The sequence below is a fragment of the Pleurodeles waltl genome, chromosome 6, assembly GCF_031143425.1.
Source record: "Pleurodeles waltl isolate 20211129_DDA chromosome 6, aPleWal1.hap1.20221129, whole genome shotgun sequence".
Taxonomy (NCBI): domain Eukaryota; kingdom Metazoa; phylum Chordata; class Amphibia; order Caudata; family Salamandridae; genus Pleurodeles; species Pleurodeles waltl.
The window spans coordinates 562855022-562877451 of NC_090445.1; the positions used below are offsets into that span (position 1 = coordinate 562855022).

Here is a 22430-nt window from a genome sequence, read left to right on the forward strand (position 1 = left end):
GCTTGCCAGCTTGTGTGTGCTAGTGAGGACAAAACGAGTAAGTCGACATGGCACTCCCCTCAGGGTGCCATGCCAGCCTCTCACTGCCTATGCAGTATAGGTAAGACACCCCTCTAGCAGGCCTTACAGCCCTAAGGCAGGGTGCACTATACCATAGGTGAGGGTACCAGTGCATGAGCATGGTACCCCTACAGTGTCTAAACCAAACCTTAGACATTGTAAGTGCAGGGTAGCCATAAGAGTATATGGTCTGGGAGTTTGTCAAACACGAACTCCACAGCACCATAATGGCTACACTGAAAACTGGGAAGTTTGGTATCAAACTTCTCAGCACAATAAATGCACACTGATGCCAGTGTACATTTTATTGCAAAATACACCCCAGAGGGCACCTTAGAGGTGCCCCCTGAAACTTAACCGACTGTCTGTGTAGGCTGACTAGTTCCAGCAGCCTGCCACACCAGAGACATGTTGCTGGCCCCATGGGGAGAGTGCCTTTGTCACTCTGAGGCCAGAAACAAAGCCTGCACTGGGTGGAGATGCTAACACCTCCCCCAGGCAGGAGCTGTAACACCTGGCGGTGAGCCTCAAAGGCTCACCCCTTTGTCACAGCCCAGCAGGGCACTCCAGCTTAGTGGAGTTGCCCGCCCCCTCCGGCCACGGCCCCCACTTTTGGCGGCAAGGCTGGAGGGAACAAAGAAAGCAACAAGGAGGAGTCACTGGCCAGTCAGGACAGCCCCTAAGGTGTCCTGAGCTGAGGTGACTAACTTTTGGAGGTCCTCCATCTTGCAGATGGAGGATTCCCCCAATAGGGTTAGGATTGTGGCCCCCTCCCCTTGGGAGGAGGCACAAAGAGGGTGTACCCACCCTCAGGGCTAGTAGCCATTGGCTACTAACCCCCCAGACCTAAACACGCCCTTAAATTTAGTATTTAAGGGCTACCCTGAACCCTAGAAAATTAGATTCCTGCAACAACAAGAAGAAGGACTGCCCAGCTGAAAACCCCTGCAGAGGAAGACCAGAAGACAACAACTGCCTTGGCTCCAGAAACTCACCGGCCTGTCTCCTGCCTTCCAAAGAACTCTGCTCCAGCGACGCCTTCCAAAGGGACCAGCGACCTCTGAATCCTCTGAGGACTGCCCTGCTTCGACGACGACAAGAAACTCCCGAGGACAGCGGACCTGCTCCAAAAAGACTGCAACTTTGTCTCAAGAAGCAGCTTTAAAGAACCCTGCAACTCCCCGCAAGAAGCGTGAGACTTGCAACACTGCACCCGGCGACCCCGACTCGGCTGGTGGAGAACCAACACCTCAGGGAGGACCCCCGGACTACTCTCCAACTGTGAGTACCAAAACCTGTCCCCCCTGAGCCCCCACAGCGCCGACTGCAGAGGGAATCCCGAGGCTTCCCCTGACCGCGACTCTCTGAAACCTAAGTCCCGACGCCTGGAAAGGACCCTGCACCCGCAGCCCCCAGGACCTGAAGGACCGGACTTTCACTGGAGAAGTGACCCCCAGGAGTCCCTCTCCCTTGCCCAAGTGGAGGTTTCCCAGAGGAAGCCCCCCCTTGCCTGCCTGCAGCGCTGAAGAGATCCGTTGATCTCTCATAGACTAACATTGCGAACCCGACGCTTGTTTCTACACTGCACCCGGCCGCCCCCGCGCTGCTGAGGGTGAAATTTCTGTGTGGGCTTGTGTCCCCCCCGGTGCCCTACAAAACCCCCCTGGTCTGCCCTCCGAAGACGCGGGTACTTACCTGCAAGCAGACCGGAACCGGGGCACCTCCTTCTCTCCATTCTAGCCTATGCGTTTTGGGCACCACTTTGAACTCTGCACCTGACCGGCCCTGAGCTGCTGGTGTGGTGACTTTGGGGTTGCTCTGAACCCCCAACGGTGGGCTACCTTGGACCAAGAACTGAACCCTGTAAGTGTCTTACTTACCTGGTAAAACTAACAAAAACTTACCTCCCCCAGGAACTGTGAAAATTGCACTGTGTCCACTTTTGAAATAGCTATTTGTGAATAACTTGAAAAGTATACATGCAATTGAAATGATTCAAAGTTCCTAATGTACTTACCTGCAATACCTTTCAAACAAGATATTACATGTTAAATTTGAACCTGTGGTTCTTAAAATAAACTAAGAAAAGATATTTTTCTATAACAAAACCTATTGGCTGGATTTGTCTCTGAGTGTGTGTACCTCATTTATTGTCTATGTGTATGTACAACAAATGCTTAACACTACTCCTTGGATAAGCCTACTGCTCGACCACACTACCACAAAATAGAGCATTAGTATTATCTATTTTTACCACTATTTTACCTCTAAGGGGAACCCTTGGACTCTGTGCATGCTATTCCTTACTTTGAAATAGCACATACAGAGCCAACTTCCTACATTGGTGGCAGCGGTGGGATACAAGACTTTGCATTTGCTGGACTACTCAGCCAATACCTGATCACACGACAAATTCCAAAATTGTCATTAGAAATTGATTTTTGCAATTTGAAAAGTTTTCTAAATTCTTAAAAGACCTGCTAGGGCCTTGTGTTAGATCCTGTTTAGCATTTCTTTTAGAGTTTAAAAGTTTGTAAAAGTTTGAATTAGATTCTAGAACCAGTTGTAGATTCTTAAAAAGTATTCCAACTTTTAGAAGCAAAATGTCTAGCACAGATGTGACTGTGGTGGAACTCGACACCACACCTTACCTCCATCTTAAGATGAGGGAGCTAAGGTCACTCTGTAAAATAAAGAAAATAACAATGGGCCCCAAACCTACCAAAATACAGCTCCAGGAGCTTTTGGCAGAGTTTGAAAAGGCCAACCCCTCTGAGGGTGGCAACTCAGAGAAAGAGGATAGTGACTTGGAGGAAAATTCCCCCCTACCAGTCCTATCTAGGGAGAACAGGGTCTCTCAAACCCTGACTCCAAAAATAATAGTCAGAGATGCTGGTTCCCTCACAGGAGAGACCAACACCTCTGAAATCACTGAGGATAACTCCAGTGAAGAGGACATCCAGTTAGCCAGGATGGCCAAAAGATTGGCTTTGGAAAGACAGATCCTAGCCATAGAGAGGGAAAGACAAGAGATGGGCCTAGGACCCATCAATGGTGGCAGCAACATAAATAGGGTCAGAGATTCTCCTGACATGTTGAAAATCCCTAAAGGGATTGTAACTAAATATGAAGATGGTGATGACATCACCAAATGGTTCACAGCTTTTGAGAGGGCTTGTGTAACCAGAAAAGTGAACAGATCTCACTGGGGTGCTCTCCTTTGGGAAATGTTCACAGGAAAGTGTAGGGATAGACTCCTCACACTCTCTGGACAAGATGCAGAATCTTATGACCTCATGAAGGGTACCCTGATTGAGGGCTTTGGATTCTCCACTGAGGAGTATAGGATTAGATTCAGGGGGGCTCAAAAATCCTCGAGCCAGACCTGGGTTGACTTTGTAGACTACTCAGTACAAACACTAGATGGTTGGATTCAAGGCAGTGGTGTAAGTAATTATGATGGGCTGTACAATTTATTTGGGAAAGAACACCTGTTAAGTAATTGTTTCAATGATAAACTGCATCAGCATCTGGTAGACCTAGGACCAATTTCTCCCCAAGAATTGGGAAAGAAGGCGGACCATTGGGTCAAGACTAGGGTGTCCAAAACTTCCACAGGGGGTGACCAAAAGAAAGGGGTCACAAAACCTCCCCAGGGGAAAGGTGGTGAGACAGCCAAAAATAAAAATAGTCAAGAGTCTTCTAAAGGCCCCCAAAAACCTGCACAGGAGGGTGGGCCCAGAGCCTCTTCACAAAACAATGGGTACAAGGGTAAAAACTTTGATCCCAAAAAGGCCTGGTGTCATAGCTGTAAACAGCATGGACACCAAACTGGAGACAAGGCCTGTCCCAAGAAAGGTTCCACTCCAAACTCCCATCCAGGTAACACTGGTATGGCTAGTCTCCAAGTGGGATCAACAGTGTGCCCAGAGCAAATCAGGGTCCACACTGAAGCTACTCTAGTCTGAGGGTGGGGTGGATTTAGCCACACTAGCTGCCTGGCCCCCTAACATGCAAAAATACAGGCAGCAGCTCTTTATTAATGGGACAAGTGTAGAGGGCCTGAGGGATACAGGTGCCAGTGTCACCATGGTGACAGAGAAACTGGTTTCCCCTGGCCAATACCTGACTGGAAAAACTTACACAGTCACCAACGCTGACAATCAGAGAAAAGTACATCCCATGGCAATGGTAACTTTAGAATGGGGAGGGGTCAATGGCCTGAAACAGGTGGTGGTCTCCTCAAACATCCCAGTAGACTGTCTGCTTGGAAATGACCTGGAGTCCTCAGCATGGGCTGAGGTAGAGCTAAAAACCCATGCAGCCATGCTGGGTATCCCTGAACTGGTGTGTGTAAAAACAAGAGCACAATGCAAGGCACGGGGTGAAAAAGTAGAGCTGGAGTCTGGAAAAATGGCCCAGCCTACCAAGAGAAAAGGAAAGTCAGTTGGGAAACCAACTGCAACACAGTCAGAAAAAGGGAACCTCTCTTCTCAGGAAGAAGTTCTGCCCTCTGAGGGAACTGAGCCTTTGGAGCTTGAACCTTATCAGGTTGAGCTCTTAGGCCCAGGGGGACCCTCAAGGGAGGAGCTGTGTAAGGGACAAGAAACCTGTCCCTCTCTTGAAGGCCTTAGGCAGCAAGCTGCTGAAGAGTCCAAGGGCAAGAAAAATGGAACACATAGGGTCTATTGGGAAGATGGACTCCTGTACACTGAGGCCAGAGACCCCAAACCTGGTGCCACTAGGAGAGTGGTAGTGCCTCAGTCGTTCAGAGAGTTTATTCTGACCTTGGCCCATGATATTCCCCTTGCTGGGCATTTGGGACAAACCAAGACGTGGGAGAGGTTAGTAAACCACTTCTACTGGCCCAATATGTCCCAGAAGGTTAAGGAGTTTTGCCTCTCCTGCCCCACCTGTCAATCCAGTGGTAAGACAGGTGGGCACCCAAAGGCCCCCCTCATTCCACTTCCAGTGGTGGGGGTCCCCTTTGAAAGAGTGGGTGTGGACATAGTTGGTCCACTGGAACCTCCCACAGCCTCAGGAAATATGTACATCCTAGTAGTAGTGGATCATGCTACTAGGTATCCTGAAGCTATTCCCCTTAGGTCGACTACTGCCCCTGCAGTAGCCAAGGCCCTCATTGGTATCTTTACCAGAGTGGGTTTCCCTAAGGAGGTGGTGTCTGACAGAGGTACCAACTTCATGTCAGCATACCTAAAACACATGTGGAATGAGTGTGGAGTGACTTACAAATTCACTACACCATACCATCCACAAACTAATGGCTTAGTTGAGAGATTCAACAAGACATTAAAAGGCATGATCATGGGGCTCCCAGAAAAGCTCAAAAGGAGATGGGATGTCCTCTTGCCATGTCTGCTTTTCGCTTACAGAGAGGTGCCACAGAAGGGAGTAGGATTCTCACCCTTTGAACTTCTGTTTGGTCATCCTGTAAGGGGACCACTTGCTCTTGTTAAAGAAGGCTGGGAGAGACCTCTCCATGAGCCTAAACAAGACATAGTGGACCATGTACTTGGCCTTCGCTCTAGAATGGCAGAGTACATGGAAAAGGCAACCAAAAACCTTGAGGCCAGCCAACAGCTCCAGAAGTTTTGGTATGACCAAAAGGCTGCACTGGTTGAGTTCCAACCAGGGCAGAAAGTCTGGGTTCTGGAGCCTGTGGCTCCCAGGGCACTCCAGGACAAATGGAGTGGCCCTTACCCAGTGCTAGAAAGGAAGAGTCAGGTCACCTACCTGGTGGACCTGGGCACAAGCAGGAGCCCCAAGAGGGTGATCCATGTGAACCGCCTTAAGCTCTTCCATGACAGGGCTGATGTGAATCTGTTGATGGTAACAGATGAGGATCAGGAGGCAGAGAGTGAACCTCTCCCTGATCTTCTGTCATCAGACCCAAAAGATGGCTCAGTAGATGGAGTGATCTACTCAGACACCCTCTCTGGCCAACAGCAAGCTGATTGTAGGAGAGTCCTACAACAGTTTCCTGAACTCTTCTCCTTAACCCCTGGTCAGACACACCTGTGTACCCATGATGTGGACACAGGAGACAGCCTGCCTGTCAAAAACAAAATCTTTAGACAGTCTGACCATGTTAAGGAAAGCATCAAGGTGGAAGTCCACAAGATGCTGGAATTGGGAGTAATTGAGCGCTCTGACAGCCCCTGGGCTAGCCCAGTGGTCCTAGTCCCCAAACCTCACACCAAAGATGGAAAGAAAGAGATGAGGTTTTGTGTGGACTACAGAGGGCTCAATTCTGTTACCAAGACAGATGCTCATCCAATTCCTAGAGCTGATGAGCTCATAGATAAATTAGGTGCTGCCAAATTCTTAAGTACCTTTGACTTGACAGCAGGGTACTGGCAAATAAAAATGGCACCTGGAGCAAAAGAGAAAACAGCATTCTCCACACCTGATGGGCATTATCAGTTTACTGTTATGCCCTTTGGTTTAAAGAATGCCCCTGCCACCTTCCAAAGGTTGGTGAATCAAGTCCTTGCTGGCTTGGAGTCCTTTAGCACAGCTTATCTTGAGGATATTGCTGTCTTTAGCTCCACCTGGCAGGATCACCTGGTCCACCTGAAGAAGGTTTTGCAGGCTCTGCAATCTGCAGGCCTCTCTATCAAGGCATCCAAATGCCAGATAGGGCAGGGAACTGTGGTTTACTTGGGACACCTTGTAGGTGGAGGCCAAGTTCAGCCACTCCAACCCAAGATCCAGACTATTCTGGACTGGGTAGCTCCAAAAACCCAGACTCAAGTCAGGGCATTCCTTGGCTTGACTGGGTATTACAGGAGGTTTGTGAAGGGATATGGATCCATTGTGACAGCCCTCACTGAACTCACCTCCAAGAAAATGCCCAAGAAAGTGAACTGGACTGTGGAATGCCAACAGGCCTTTGACACCCTGAAACAAGCAATGTGCTCAGCACCAGTTCTAAAAGCTCCAGATTATTCTAAGCAGTTCATTGTGCAGACAGATGCCTCTGAACATGGGATAGGGGCAGTTTTGTCCCAAACAAATGATGATGGCCTTGACCAGCCTGTTGCTTTCATTAGCAGGAGGTTACTCCCCAGGGAGCAGCGTTGGAGTGCCATTGAGAGGGAGGCCTTTGCTGTGGTTTGGTCCCTGAAGAAGCTGAGACCATACCTCTTTGGGACTCACTTCCTAGTTCAAACTGACCACAGACCTCTCAAATGGCTGATGCAAATGAAAGGTGAAAATCCTAAACTGTTGAGGTGGTCCATCTCCCTACAGGGAATGGACTTTATAGTGGAACACAGACCTGGGACTGCCCATGCCAATGCAGATGGCCTTTCCAGGTTCTTCCACTTAGAAAATGAAGACTCTCTTGGGAAAGGTTAGTCTCATCCTCTTTCGTTTGGGGGGGGGGGGGGGTTGTGTAAGGAAATGCTTCCTTGGCATGGTTGCACCCTGACTTTTTGCCTTTGCTGATGCTATGTTTACAATTGAAAGTGTGCTGAGGCCTGCTAACCAGGCCCCAGCACCAGTGTTCTTTCCCTAACCTGTACTTTTGTATCCACAATTGGCAGACCCTGGCATCCAGATAAGTCCCTTGTAACTGGTACTTCTAGTACCAAGGGCCCTGATGCCAAGGAAGGTCTCTAAGGGCTGCAGCATGTCTTATGCCACCCTGGAGACCTCTCACTCAGCACAGACACACTGCTTGCCAGCTTGTGTGTGCTAGTGAGGACAAAACGAGTAAGTCGACATGGCACTCCCCTCAGGGTGCCATGCCAGCCTCTCACTGCCTATGCAGTATAGGTAAGACACCCCTCTAGCAGGCCTTACAGCCCTAAGGCAGGGTGCACTATACCATAGGTGAGGGTACCAGTGCATGAGCATGGTACCCCTACAGTGTCTAAACCAAACCTTAGATATTGTAAGTGCAGGGTAGCCATAAGAGTATATGGTCTGGGAGTTTGTCAAACACGAACTCCACAGCACCATAATGGCTACACTGAAAACTGGGAAGTTTGGTATCAAACTTCTCAGCACAATAAATGCACACTGATGCCAGTGTACATTTTATTGCAAAATACACCCCAGAGGGCACCTTAGAGGTGCCCCCTGAAACTTAACCGACTGTCTGTGTAGGCTGACTAGTTCCAGCAGCCTGCCACACCAGAGACATGTTGCTGGCCCCATGGGGAGAGTGCCTTTGTCACTCTGAGGCCAGCAACAAAGCCTGCACTGGGTGGAGATGCTAACACCTCCCCCAGGCAGGAGCTGTAACACCTGGCAGTGAGCCTCAAAGGCTCACCCCTTTGTCACAGCCCAGCAGGGCACTCCAGCTTAGTGGAGTTGCCCGCCCCCTCCGGCCACGGCCCCCACTTTTGGCGGCAAGGCTGGAGGGAACAAAGAAAGCAACAAGGAGGAGTCACTGGCCAGTCAGGACAGCCCCTAAGGTGTCCTGAGCTGAGGTGACTAACTTTTGGAGGTCCTCCATCTTGCAGATGGAGGATTCCCCCAATAGGGTTAGGATTGTGGCCCCCTCCCCTTGGGAGGAGGCACAAAGAGGGTGTACCCACCCTCAGGGCTAGTAGCCATTGGCTACTAACCCCCCAGACCTAAACACGCCCTTAAATTTAGTATTTAAGGGCTACCCTGAACCCTAGAAAATTAGATTCCTGCAACAACAAGAAGAAGGACTGCCCAGCTGAAAACCCCTGCAGAGGAAGACCAGAAGACAACAACTGCCTTGGCTCCAGAAACTCACCGGCCTGTCTCCTGCCTTCCAAAGAACTCTGCTCCAGCGACGCCTTCCAAAGGGACCAGCGACCTCTGAATCCTCTGAGGACTGCCCTGCTTCGACGACGACAAGAAACTCCCGAGGACAGCGGACCTGCTCCAAAAAGACTGCAACTTTGTCTCAAGAAGCAGCTTTAAAGAACCCTGCAACTCCCCGCAAGAAGAGTGAGACTTGCAACACTGCACCCGGCGAACCCGACTCGGCTGGTGGAGAACCAACACCTCAGGGAGGACCCCCGGACTACTCTCCAACTGTGAGTACCAAAACCTGTCCCCCCTGAGCCCCCACAGCGCCGACTGCAGAGGGAATCCCGAGGCTTCCCCTGACCGCGACTCTCTGAAACCTAAGTCCCGACGCCTGGAAAGGACCCTGCACCCGCAGCCCCCAGGACCTGAAGGACCGGACTTTCACTGGAGAAGTGACCCCCAGGAGTCCCTCTCCCTTGCCCAAGTGGAGGTTTCCCCGAGGAAGCCCCCCCTTGCCTGCCTGCAGCGCTGAAGAGATCCGTTGATCTCTCATAGACTAACATTGCAAACCCGACGCTTGTTTCTACACTGCACCCGGCCGCCCCCGCGCTGCTGAGGGTGAAATTTCTGTGTGGGCTTGTGTCCCCCCCGGTGCCCTACAAAACCCCCCTGGTCTGCCCTCCGAAGACGCGGGTACTTACCTGCAAGCAGACCGGAACCGGGGCACCTCCTTCTCTCCATTCTAGCCTATGCGTTTTGGGCACCACTTTGAACTCTGCACCTGACCGGCCCTGAGCTGCTGGTGTGGTGACTTTGGGGTTGCTCTGAACCCCCAACAGTGGGCTACCTTGGACCAAGAACTGAACCCTGTAAGTGTCTTACTTACCTGGTAAAACTAACAAAAACTTACCTCCCCCAGGAACTGTGAAAATTGCACTAAGTGTCCACTTTTAAAGTAGCTATTTGTGAATAACTTGAAAAGTATACATGCAATTGAAATGATTCAAAGTTCCTAATGTACTTACCTGCAATACCTTTCAAACAAGATATTACATGTTAAATTTGAACCTGTGGTTCTTAAAATAAACTAAGAAAAGATATTTTTCTATAACAAAACCTATTGGCTGGATTTGTCTCTGAGTGTGTGTACCTCATTTATTGTCTATGTGTATGTACAACAAATGCTTAACACTACTCCTTGGATAAGCCTACTGCTCGACCACACTACCACAAAATAGAGCATTAGTATTATCTATTTTTACCACTATTTTACCTCTAAATACCTTGAAATAGCACATACAGAGCCAACTTCCTACAGCAACCATGCCAAGGAGGCATTTCCTTACATCTGCCATTTCTGAAACTGGATTGCTGTTAAATGGCAAAGCGAAAGCTACAAAAAGTTGTTTTCTTTTCCTAAACTCTTTTGTTCTGTCAATATAGCACATGAGTGCCCTTCTTTACGTCTAAAGTGTGTAGTGCTCTCTCTGCTACTGAATCAGGTTGTGGGAAAAAAAAACTGGCAAATCAATGGTCTGATTGTTATGAAATTGAGGCACCACTTTTGGTAGGAATTTGGTATTTGTGCAAAGGACTATCCTTATGAATTTGAAAGAAAGGTTCCTCTAGAATTGATGCCTGGAGCTCACTGACACGTCTAAGTGATGTGATTGAAAACAAAAGCTACCTTCCATGAAAGAAACTGAATAGGACCGGAGTGAAGTGGTTAAAATGGAGGGCCCAAGAACATAGTGAGTAAAATGTTAAGATTCCATGACCTAACAAGTGGAATTCTAGGTGGAATTACCTTTTTAAGTCCTTCCATGATAGTTTTAATATCAGAGATTTTGGACAATGAAATATGTTCTCTTTTGTAAGTATGCAGCTGTAGCTGCAAGATGTAATCTGACTGAAGTGTAAGTTAGTTTGCTGCAAGTGAAGAAAGTAGCAAATCATTTCTAGGACAGATGCCTTAATTGGATTAATGTATTTGGACTAGCAGTAGCAAACAAAAAGCTTCCATTCTGCTGCATAACATGCTCTAGTTGTCTGTCTGCACGCCTCCTTTAACATTTCCATACAATTCAGGAGGTAAATGAAGATAACCAATTCTATGACTTCAGGAGCCGTATCACGAGGTTGAGGGATTTGAGGTCTGGATGCCTGATCTGTCTGTTGTTCCAGGGAGCTTCTCCTGAGAAACTTGCGAGAGGTCCAGAAGTGTTGTGAACCAAGGATGACGTGCCCATGTGGGCACTACCAGTGTCATAGTTAGTGACGTCTGTTTGAGCATGCGAACCAGAAATGGAATAAGTGGGAGAGGTGGAAAAGCATAAGCAAATATCCCTAACCAGTTAATAAATAAAGCATTACCCTTGGAGAGAGGGTGAGAGTACCTGGATGTGACCTTTGGACATTTAGCATTTTCTTCTGTGACGAAAAGATCTATTTGAGGGTTTTCCCACCTTTAGAAGTATTTTTGAAGGACTTGTGAGTCGAGTTCCCATTTGTGGACTTTGATACATCCTGCTGAGCAGGTCTGCAAAGTTGTTGTCCATTCCTGGGAGATACTCTGCTAGTAGGTGAGTGGGGGGGGGGGGGGGGTGATGAGCCCATTTCCATATTGTTTGTGCCAGTTGTGATAACTAACCATCGTGACCTCGCCCTCCCCTGCTTTTGTAGATAATACAGCGCTGTCATAGTGTACGTCTGGATGAGGACAACTTTGTGTGGAAGGTGAGGTAGGAAAGTTTTGAGGGCTAGAAATACTGCTTGAAGCTCCAGATTGCTGATCTGCTTGGAATGATGTGTGTAATCCCAAAGACCCTGTACTGTGAAGTTTTGAAGCTGTGCGCCCCAACCTGTCAAGGTTGCATCAGTGTCCAAAATGAGTTGAGGCAAAAGGTCTCGAAAGGGCTGCCCCTTTAAAAGGTTGGTGGAGTCCCATCATTGCAGAGTGTTAAATTTGGCGGCTTATCAACATTAGATAATGAAGTTAGCCATGTGACCAAGACCACTGACAAGAGACATTGCTGTGGCTTACTCATGTGGAGTCTGGCATAGGGTACAATGGCAATGCAAGATGCTATCATCCCTAAGAGCCACATGACTGTTTTGACTGTGGGAGTGTGATTCTGTTGAAACTAAGGAAGCAGATGCTGGAAGTTTTGTATCTGAGCTGCAATGGGGTATAATAACCCTAGCTGAGTGTTGAGAATGCCCCCTAGATATGGTTGAAACAGGAGAGGTTGTAGATAGGATTTTCCTAGGTTGATTGTGAACCCTAGTTTGTGAATAATGTTCACTGTAATTTGTATTTGGGATTGACACTTGCTACGTGCTGGCTTTGATAAGCCAGTCATCCACGTATGGGAAGATCTAATCTTTTGCGTCTGAGATGTGTTGCAACCACTGCTAGGCATTTGGTAAATACCCTTGGAGCAGCTGTGACCCTCAAAAGGTAAGACTTTGAACTGATAATGTTAGCGAGCAATCAAAAACCTTAAATATTTGCAGTGTGCGGGATGGATGGGAATGTGCAAGTATGCATCTCTGAGGTCTAGAGCGGCTATAAAATCTTTACTGTTGAAGGAGTGGAATGTGAAAAGTTTCTGAAAGAATGTATTGATTTATGGCCCTGAGATCTAAGATGGGTCTGAGTGACGCGTCCTTTCTCGTTATGAGGAAATATAGTGAATGTACTCCTGTTCCTTGATATTTCCCTGGCACTAGTTCCATGGCCCCTTTTGAAAGGAGAGCTTGTACCTCCTCTTAGAGGAGAGTGAAGTGTTCTTGAGATAACGTGTGCAAGGAGGAATATTGGGACGTGTGGTTGTTAGCTCAATACAATAACCATGTTGGATAATGGAGAGGACCCATTGGTACGAAGTTGTGTGTGTTCATTGGAGTACAGTCGTGAAGACGTTCCCCATCTGGTGTTATATGGGGTTTGGGTATGTTGAGATAGTCTGTTTTATTGTAGAACCTGAGCCCCGAGGAGTTGTTTTTGCTCCTGCCTCTGAAATATCATCTGAATGCTCATCTTAAAAAGCTTCTGGTATTGGAACCTGAGTTATGTTTGATTTGAGAGGTGGAAGGATCTGATGAAGCTGTTGATTTGTAGCCCCCTCTATAGAGTGGGCAACTAAAAAAAAAAAAAAAAAAAAAGGACCTTTGTGCCTGTGACTGAAGAGCTCCCATGGCCTTTGTAGTGCCCGTGTCCTTTTTTAGTTTTCCCAAGGTGGAATCCACTTGTGGACAAAATAAGTTATTAAAGAGCATATTTCAAACTGCTTGCTGCACTTCTGGCTTAAACCCAGAGCAACTAAGCCATGCATGTCTTCTGATTACAACACTTGTGTTTATGCCACAAGCTGCAGCATCTAGAGAACATCTGATGGGGTTATCAGCAACACTTTGCAAATCCAACACAATTTGTCGGCCACGTTTATGATGCCACTCTGGGGGATATTGGAGGAAATCCTCCATTTCATCCCAGTGAGCTCTGTCATATCTAGAGAGTAGGGATTGGGAGTTAGCTATCTACCAATGATTAGCTGCTTGCGCAGCTACTCTCTTGCCTGTCGCATCAATCTTTTTACGCTTTGTACGGTGGGGGAGAGTCTCCAGCTTTTTTCCTGGCAGAATTAGCCACTATAGAGTCTGGCGGCAGTTGTGATCTGATAAACAGAGTCAGAAAGAGCTGGTTTGTATTTTTAAACTACCCTTGGTGTTATTCTTTAACAGACCGGCTCTTCGAAAATGTTGTTTGCATGACGCATCATACCCAAGAGCATAGGGAGATATTGGGTGTCCCTGTTTGTGGTATAATTGTGTCAAATAGAAAATCATGTTTACAAGGATCCTTATGTAAAGGTGCATTATGGTACACAGTTGCCCTAGCAATGACATGTTGGTAGCTGGTAGTAACCTCTGGAGGGGAAGATCTAGCGGGATACAAGTGTGGTGCAGTATTAATAACTGGGTCTGGATCATACAAATCCCAGGGATCCTGATGTGGTGATATCTCCTCTAAACAGTGTTCCTCAAATAATGGTGAACCTTGTTGAGTGTGGTCTCCCTCAGATGGAGAAATGGGAGAATGAGGGGGATGAGAAGTAGGTGAAGTAGGAGGAGGAGAAAGAGGACAAACAATGTCCTCTGTTGAACCAGTCTTTTCCTTGGAGTTTTTTAGGTGGTGAGGTGCCCAGTGCCACCAGGAAGGTTAGCTTCCTTTTAAAAGTAACTGTAGGGGAATCTACAATTCGTGCTGCACCTTCTTGAATATATATTTTGCGCTGCCTAGCGTCTATTGTCTCTAATATGAGTTAAATAGGTGAGAGTGTGGTGGAGGAGTGACTGGATTCCAAATGCTCTGAAGGAACATGCTACTTTAGTTTCTGCGCCAAATTTTTCAGTCGGATCTTTTATGGTGCCGAACTCTGTGCCCTACCTGCACCGCTAGAGTGACCCCCGGGTCCCTCCATTGATTCCTATACAAAACCCAACATCTGCTTTGCACACTGCACCCAGCCGCCCCTGTGGCGCTGAGGGTGTGTTTTGTGTGCCTACTTGTGTCCCCCCCAGTGCTCTACAAACCCCCCCCACCCCCCAGGTCTGCCCTCCAAGGACGCGGGTACTTACCTGCTGGCAGACGAACTGGAGCACCCCTGTTCTTCATAGGCGCCTATGTGTTTTGGGCACCTCTGACCTCTGCACCTGATAGGCCCTCGCATTTTATGTATATACTTCAAATCTTGTAGTTCGAAAAATAAATTGAGAAAATATATTTTTCTATATAAAAAACTATTGGCCTGGAGTTAGTCTTTGAGTGTGTGTTCCTCATTTATTGCCTGTGTGTGTGTGTGTGTGTGTGTGTGTGTGTGTGTGTGTGTACAAAATAATGCTTTACACTACCCTCTGATAAGCCTACTGCTCGACCACACTACCACAAAATAGAGCATTAGAAATATCTACTTTTGCCACTATCTTACCTCTAAGGGGAACCCTTGGACTCTGTGCACACTATCTGTTACTTTGAGATAGTATATACAGAGCCAACTTTCTACAACAGAACACTGCCATTATGACTCAGTCTGGTAAGAAGGAAAGTAGGTAGACACCAAATAAGGAGCAAACAACGCAATAAAGTTAATACGGGTTTACCAGCTTTTTGTGGTTTGGTGTGAATGCATTAGTCATTTTTTGAAATTTTGCATTACAAAAAGTTGCCCGTACGGCTTCAAAGGGTTAAACTAATTGTATTGCCTGATTTACCTTATTGGGCAGTCTGATCTTTAGCAGGACAGCTCAAACTAACTACATACAGATTGAACAAGAGTGATTTTTATTTTTTTTTTCATTTGCGAAGTGCAGATTCTGTAAATACTGCTAAGTGTCTGTCAGCAACAGAAATAATAAGTCAAGCACCAAACTTGTTGTGAAAGGTGTGGATGGGTCTTAAAAGGGGTGGGGACGCTTGGGGATACACTGTTCCAGGCAAAAAAAATATTAGTCTTGCGTTTCATAGGCATGGTAGTAAAGTTAAACAATATAATTATTTCTCTCCAAAGACTATGTGCAGATAAGAGTTTGTGGGCAAGGATAGATGCAGGACCTGGGAGTAGGCTAAGATCTGCATTTGCAGCCTGCTACGCAGGTTATTCAGCTATTCCATGCTAGTTTGGTGGGACAGGGGCAGGTGTAAAGCAGTCCCAGAGTTTAGAAACTATGGAGCTTGGCAGACGGTTAGGTAGCCCTGGGACCCATACAAAGCCAGGCCGCAGCCTAGGTGCTGCTGTACGAGGACAAGCCTGTTGAAAGTGCCAAGTAGTTGTGCAGGGAGGCTGGGAAGCACTAAAGGCTAACTGGGTCAGTCGGCAGGTAGTGAAGTTAGAGCCTGCTAAGCGCAGTAAAAAGCTGTGAAATGTGATATACGCAGCACATCTCTGATAATGGCAGAGGGTCTGCATCCAATGACCATTGCGTATGACGAAGGCACTGCCATCATATTTGTAAAGGATCTAACTGGCTCAGAGAACAGCTACAGGAATGCAGTTTGTGGCAAAACTCGCAGATCCTGCTAGATAAAGGGTATGCGCAGTATATTATGTCAGAATGCAGGTGGCTGCAGCCCAGTTAAAATGTTTGTTTCGAATTTCAGAGGAAAAACCACTGAAATTCACCAATTATGGCCAATAAAATTAACAATAAACCATGGTGAGCGCTTGCAGATCCATACAGAAGTATTAAAGCTATCTTTGGTTCAATAAATCATTTTTAACCACATCTAATCACTGTTTGCACATGTTAAAACTGTGTTAGTACCTGTAAGGAAATTGTTTGTTTGGCATGGTTAACCCCTGACTTTCTGCCTTTGCTGATGCTAAGTTATGATTTGAAAGTGTGCTGGGACCCTGCTAGCCAGGCCCCAGCAACAGTGCTCTTTCCCTATAACTGTACCCTTGTCTCCACAATTGGCACAACCCTGGCACTCAGGTAAGTCCCTTGTAATTGGTACCCCTGGTACCAAAGGCCCTGATGCCAGGGAAGTTCTCTAAAGGCTGCAGCATGTCTTATGCCACCCTAAGGGACCCCTCACTCAGTACGTGCACACTGCCTCACAGCTTGTGTGTGCTGGTGGAGAGAAAAAGACTAAGTCGACATGGCACGCCCCTTTTCTAGAATCCAGGTACAGCCCTGCCAATGAAAATAGCTTTTCTGTCTGACTGGAGAAGCATGTCAACATTAACTCCATACACATTTCACTTTTAAATATCTCTCAATATCACACACCTTACCATGTGGGCAAAACAGCCTCTTACTATCCTTGCTGATGGCGTCCCAGCAGAGTTGAAGACTGTGCCCTCTTCCTTGCTGCAAAGGCTGAGAATCAGGTTCCACATGTGTTTTTATGTATCATGTATTTTGTGGTGACACTTTTTATGTCTTCCTGCGACAGTGACTGTGCTGTGGCTTGAGAGACATTTTGTTAGCTAAATGAGGGCTTAGAGCCCGCCTACTGCTTACCACTGGCTCACCGGATGTATCTTATTTGCTGGCTTCTGGATGGTCAGCATGTGACAACATAACTTCCTCTTCCCTGGAATATGGCCCAAGTACTGCTTCCTTTCTTTTTTAAGTGTCCTTCTGCTGCTTGCGTTTTCCTGCCCAGCATAATTTTCTATTTGCAGCACTCACTAAGAGTGCATGTGTTTGCAGCCAGCTTCTCCTCCCTCCTGCACCAGCATAGTTGGTTATTCTTGTTGATTTCCCCAATGAACACCAAAAAGTGTTCATAATTAAAAGTACAACTACTTCCCTACTGGGAAAATAAAGATAAGTAAAAATAGTCCTTATACTGAAATGAAAACGCCTTGCACAAAATGCAATGATAAAGATTGAAGAAAAGGTTTGAGGGATATAAACCTGTCCTTGTAAGGGAACAGTGAAGTTTGAAACAAAGAAAATAAGTTTCTGTCCTAGAAGCAAAAAAAAAAAAAAAAAAAAGCTATGTACCACAGGAAACCCCTGGAAAGAATCATGGCTGGTTACACAGAAGGTCCCAGAATATACTAAAGCAGTTGAAACAGTGTAAATAACAGCCCACAAACTCACTGTGCTCTCAGCTACACGTTTGACAGAAAGATTCTACATATGAGAAGCGTGTAGTGTATGGAGCCTTGCACAGAAGTAACATTCTAGAAACAGTATACCAATTGTACCAGTGACTTACCTGTAATGAAAGAAGATTTCCTTATCATGGTTGGATGTTTCTATGAATCCAAAATTATCTTTAAGAGTGGCCACGTAACCCAAGTACCTCTTAGCATTGGAATTGCGTCCCATTACTTTCAGTGAAACAGCACTCTGCATGCCAGTCCTTTTCACTTCACAAATACTGAACTCCACCTTAAAATAAAAAACAAAACAAAAAAAAAAAATATATATATATATATGTTAAAAGCAAGTCAAATCGACTAGTATCTTATTTTGAAAGCAACTGACTTTACAGCCTACACCCAATTCACTCAACGTTCTTTTAACTGCAATTTAACTTGTTAGCTAGTGCAGAAAGTTATCTTTACCATCTTCCACGTCCTTCAAAGATGCTTGATCGGAAAATGCTTTTATTTCTTCCCATGTACAAAATGATACTTGATAAGAAATGCACTACACTACAAGCTCCATGACTGGGATGAAGTGTATTTAGTTTAAACAGGCCTAGTGTCATTAGTAAACAAAGTGGGAGATCAGAGAGGTATTTGGATTTATGCTACAAAATTGTAAACAGTGCCTAAAGATAAACTACCTTCAACAATCACAGCTGTGTCATATGTGAAAATGTAGTCATTCTGCTGACACAGTTGTTTTCTACTGTGCAAGTCTACATAGGGTGCTGTCAATCCGCACAGTTTTCCTTCACTTTTCACTGAAGGACTTTCTTTTGCTCTTAGCTAATTTTATTACTTTGATAGAAAGCTTTCTTTAGAAAGAATACAAATAAAACAAATTGTGCAAAAATTCAGATAGGCTTTGTTAGATAATTATAAAAACAATTATCTTTTTAGGCTGTTCTTGCTTCCAAGAAGATACTCCATGTTCATATATAGCAGTGAAGATCGATTAAAAGAGCCTGAGCAATTATTTATTCAATCAATAAGGACTTCACAATCATTACCCACACCCACCAGAAGATTCAGAAGCCTCACTGGCTGGGATATCACTGTGATAGGGAAAGGAATGCTGACTCTCAGAGTTAAATCCAAGATCAAACTAATACAATAACTTGTAGATACTACCATCACTCTTCTCTTGCTATGCTTAACTTCCAAACCCCACACAATGATTAAGTTCTGCATACTCCAAATTAACCAAGCAATGGCCTTCAACCAGGATAATTTATTTTTTGGGAAATCTCTATCCACAGTGTCTTTGCAGAGGACTTGTGAGCGAGCTTTCCTTTTTTTGTTTCCAAATCTTAGGTTTCCACCCTGATGGGACATGTGCTGCAACATAAATAGCAGCCACTCTCATCCCTTTTTCCCCAAATTAATATCACACTGTAGAATGATCCTTCCACTACAATCACAATAAACTAATGAAGCATCATACTTCACTAAATATTCAATTGCAGCAGTCCACCTGTAATTCAATTAAAATGCCCAGTTATATAATAAATATTGGCAGTTTTGCTCAAATGTCAAACAGTGTCACAAGAATCACTCTAGAAGAAATCTAGCCCTGAAAATATGCTCACCTTGTCACCAATCTGAGGAGCAGGTCCATCCAAGTCCTTAGTATGATATGGGATAGTAAGTTTAATACCACAATCCTCATATGAGATTATCCCTTCTTCACCATCCTATGAAGAAACAATACTGTAAGAAAGGCAATGTTTTTATATTGAAAGCGGCGGTCATATAGACTATTAGAACAAAAAAAAAAACTTCAATACGTTTTGCATTCTCTGATAACATACCTCAGCTCTTCACCATCAATCTGGTTACTGGGAGCTTTGAATCCAGGAGTAGAGACCAACAGCCAAATGGCACATTTGTAATACTAGCATTCTTATTTAAGAGTGTCCCGTTTCCCTATTACTTCCCAAAAAGTACATGTTGTTGCAGGAGACCTGTGGAGAAACAACACTACAGGGAGGACTCCCCGGCGACTGCGAGTAGCCAGAGTTGATCCCCATGAGCCTCCACAGCGACACCTGCGGAGGGAATCCAGAAGCTCCCCCTGACCGCGACTGCCTGCTTCAAAGAACCTGACGCCTGGTAAAGACACTGCACCCGCAGCCCCCAGGACCTGAAGGATCCGACCTCCAGTGCAGAAGCGACCCCCAGGCGGCCCTCTCCCTTGCCCAGGTTTGTGGCTACCCCGAGGAGCCCCCCCCCCTTGCCTGCATCACTGGAGACCCCTGGGTCTCCCATTGAAACCTATTGCGAACCCGACAGCTGTTTGCACACTGCACCCCGCCGCCTCCGTGCCGCTGAGGGTGTACTTTCTGTGCTGACTTGTGTGTCCCCCCCCCTGTGCCCTACAAAACCCCTCTGGTCTGCCCTCTGAAGACACGGGTACTTACCTGCTGGCAGACTGGAACCGGGGCACCCCCTTCTCCATTTAAGCCTATGCGTTTTGGGCACCACTTTGACCTCTGCACCTGACCGGCCCTGAGCTGCTGGTGTGGTAACTTTGGGGTTGCCCTGAACCCCCAACGGTGGGCTACCTTGGACCCAAACTTGAACCCCGTAGGTGGTTTACTTACCTGCAAAAACTAACAAATACTTACCTCCCCCAGGAACTGTTGAAAATTGCACTGTCTAGTTTTAAAATAGCTATGTGTCATTTATGTGAAAACTGTATATGCTATTTTGCTAATTCAAAGTTCCTAAAGTACCTACCTGAAATACCTTTCATTTAAAGTATTACTTGTAAATCTTGAACCTGTGGTTCTTAAAATAAAGAAAATATATTTTTCTATACAAAAACCTATTGGCCTGGAATTGTCTTTGAGTGTGTGTTCCTCATTTATTGCCTGTGTGTGTACAACAAATGCTTAACACTACTCCTCTGATAAGCCTACTGCTCGACCACACTACCACAAAATCGAGCATTAGAATTATCTCTTTTTGCCACTATCTTACCTCTAAGGGGAACCCTTGGACTCTGTGCATACTATTCCTTACTTTGAAATACAGTGCATACAGAGCCTACTTCCTACAGTAATGCACAAAACCTTTCCAGTTGTTGGCATAGCACTGCCTGATCGTGTGTTTTTTTTTGCTTGCTTAATTACTTCCATACATTCAGTTGGTAGTTGTAGATACCCAAATTCTATGACTTCAGGAGCCAAATCGCTAGATTGAGTATGTTGGGATTTGGATGCCTGATCTGTTTGTTTTGTATTAACAGATCTGGTCTGTTTGTGAGTTTGATATGTGGTACTACTGACAGGTCTAATAGTGTTGTGTACCAGAGTTGACGTGCCCATGTTGGCACTATGAGTATCAGTTTGAGCGTGTTTTGACTGTTTGTTGACTAGAAATGGAATGAGAGGGGGAAGAGTAAGCAAATATCCCTAACCAATTCATCCGTTGAGCACTGCCCTTGGATAGGGGATGTGGGTACCTGGATGCAAAGCTGTGGCATTTTGCGTTTTCGCTGGTGGCGAATAGATCTAGGTCTGGTGTTCCCCAATGTTGAAAGTATAGTTGAAGCACTTGAGGCTGAATCTCCCACTTGTGTGTTTGTTGATGATCTCTGCTGAGAACATCTGCCGATTGATTGCGTACCCCTGGAATGTATTGTGCTACCAGGTGAATTTTGTTGTTGATTGCCCATTGCCAAATTTTTTGGGCTAGGAGGGAGAGCTGGGATGATTGGGTCCCTCCTTGTTAATTTAGGTAATACATTGTTGTGATAAGGATATTCTTGTGAGTGAGAAGAGGCTGAAAAGCTCTCAGTGCTAAAAATACAGCTAGCAACTCTAAGTGATTTATATGTAACTGTTTGTGTTTGGTGTCCCATTGTCCTTGAATGTTGTGATTGTTGAGGTGCGCCCCCCCCCAGCCAATCATTGATGCATCTGTTGTAAGTATGGTCTGAGGCACAGGGTCTTGAAATGGCTGCCATTTGTTTAGGTTTGTGGAATTCCACCACTGAAGGGACATGCATGTTTGGCGGTCTATCAACACTAGAACTTTAAGTTGACCCTCTGCTTGTGACCATTGCTGTGCAAGGCACTGTTGTAAAGGTTGCATGTTTAGTCTTGCATGTGGGACAATGGCGATACAGGATGCCATCATGCCCAATAGCTTCATGACAAATTTGACAGTGTGCTGTTGGGCTGGCTGTATTTGTGGCAATATATTGCGAAATGCTTGTATTCTTTGTGGACTTGGGCTTGCAAGCGCTGTTTGTATATTTAGTGTTGCCCCTAAATATTGATGAATTTGCGCAGGTTGTAGGTGTGATTTTTGGTAGTTTATGGAGAACCCTAGGTTGTGTAGGGTTTGTATTACATAATGCGTATGGTTTTGACACTGTGTATAACTGTTGGATTTTATTAGCAATTCGTCCAGATATGGAAAGACATGAATGTGTTGCCTTCTTAGGTAGGCTGCAACTACCGCCAGGCATTTTGTGAAAGCTCCCAGAGTAGTTATTCTGAAGGGTAACACTTTGAACTGATAATGCTACCCTTGAATCACAAACCTGAGATATTTTCTGTGCGCTGGATGGATGGGTATGTGAAAATACGCATCTTTGAGGTCTAATGTTGCCATGAAATCGCGCTGTTGAAGTAGTGGGACAACATCCTGTAGTGTTAGCATGTGAAAACGTTCTGAAAGGATGATAAGTTTGAGGGTTCTGAGATCTAATATTGGCCTTAAGGTTCTGTCCTTTTTAGGAATGAGTAAATTGAGTAAACTCCTGTTCCTAGTTGATTTTGTGGGACTGGCTCTATTGCTTGTTTGAGTAATAGAGATTCTACTTCCTCTTGCAACAGGGCGATATATTGTGTAGAGAGGTTGTGTGGTTTTGGTGGCGTTTGTACCAATTCTATGCAATAGCCATTGCGGATAATTGATAATACCCAGTTGTCTGTT

At 45.9% G+C, this 22430-nt stretch overlaps 1 protein-coding gene across 8 annotated transcripts in view; it reads right to left on the reverse strand.

The window, feature by feature from the left end:
* The window catches only part of CSDE1 (cold shock domain containing E1), a 522536-nt gene that overhangs the window by 186228 nt on the left and 313878 nt on the right, over positions 1-22430 (reverse strand). For all 8 annotated transcript variants that reach the window (XM_069238744.1, XM_069238741.1, XM_069238743.1 and 5 more), the window contains 2 exons: positions 19073-19177; positions 17549-17724 (listed from right to left, as the gene is read on the reverse strand). In XM_069238744.1, coding sequence (XP_069094845.1) covers positions 17549-17724; positions 19073-19177 — 281 coding nt within the window. The remainder of the gene's footprint in view (positions 1-17548; positions 17725-19072; positions 19178-22430) is intronic.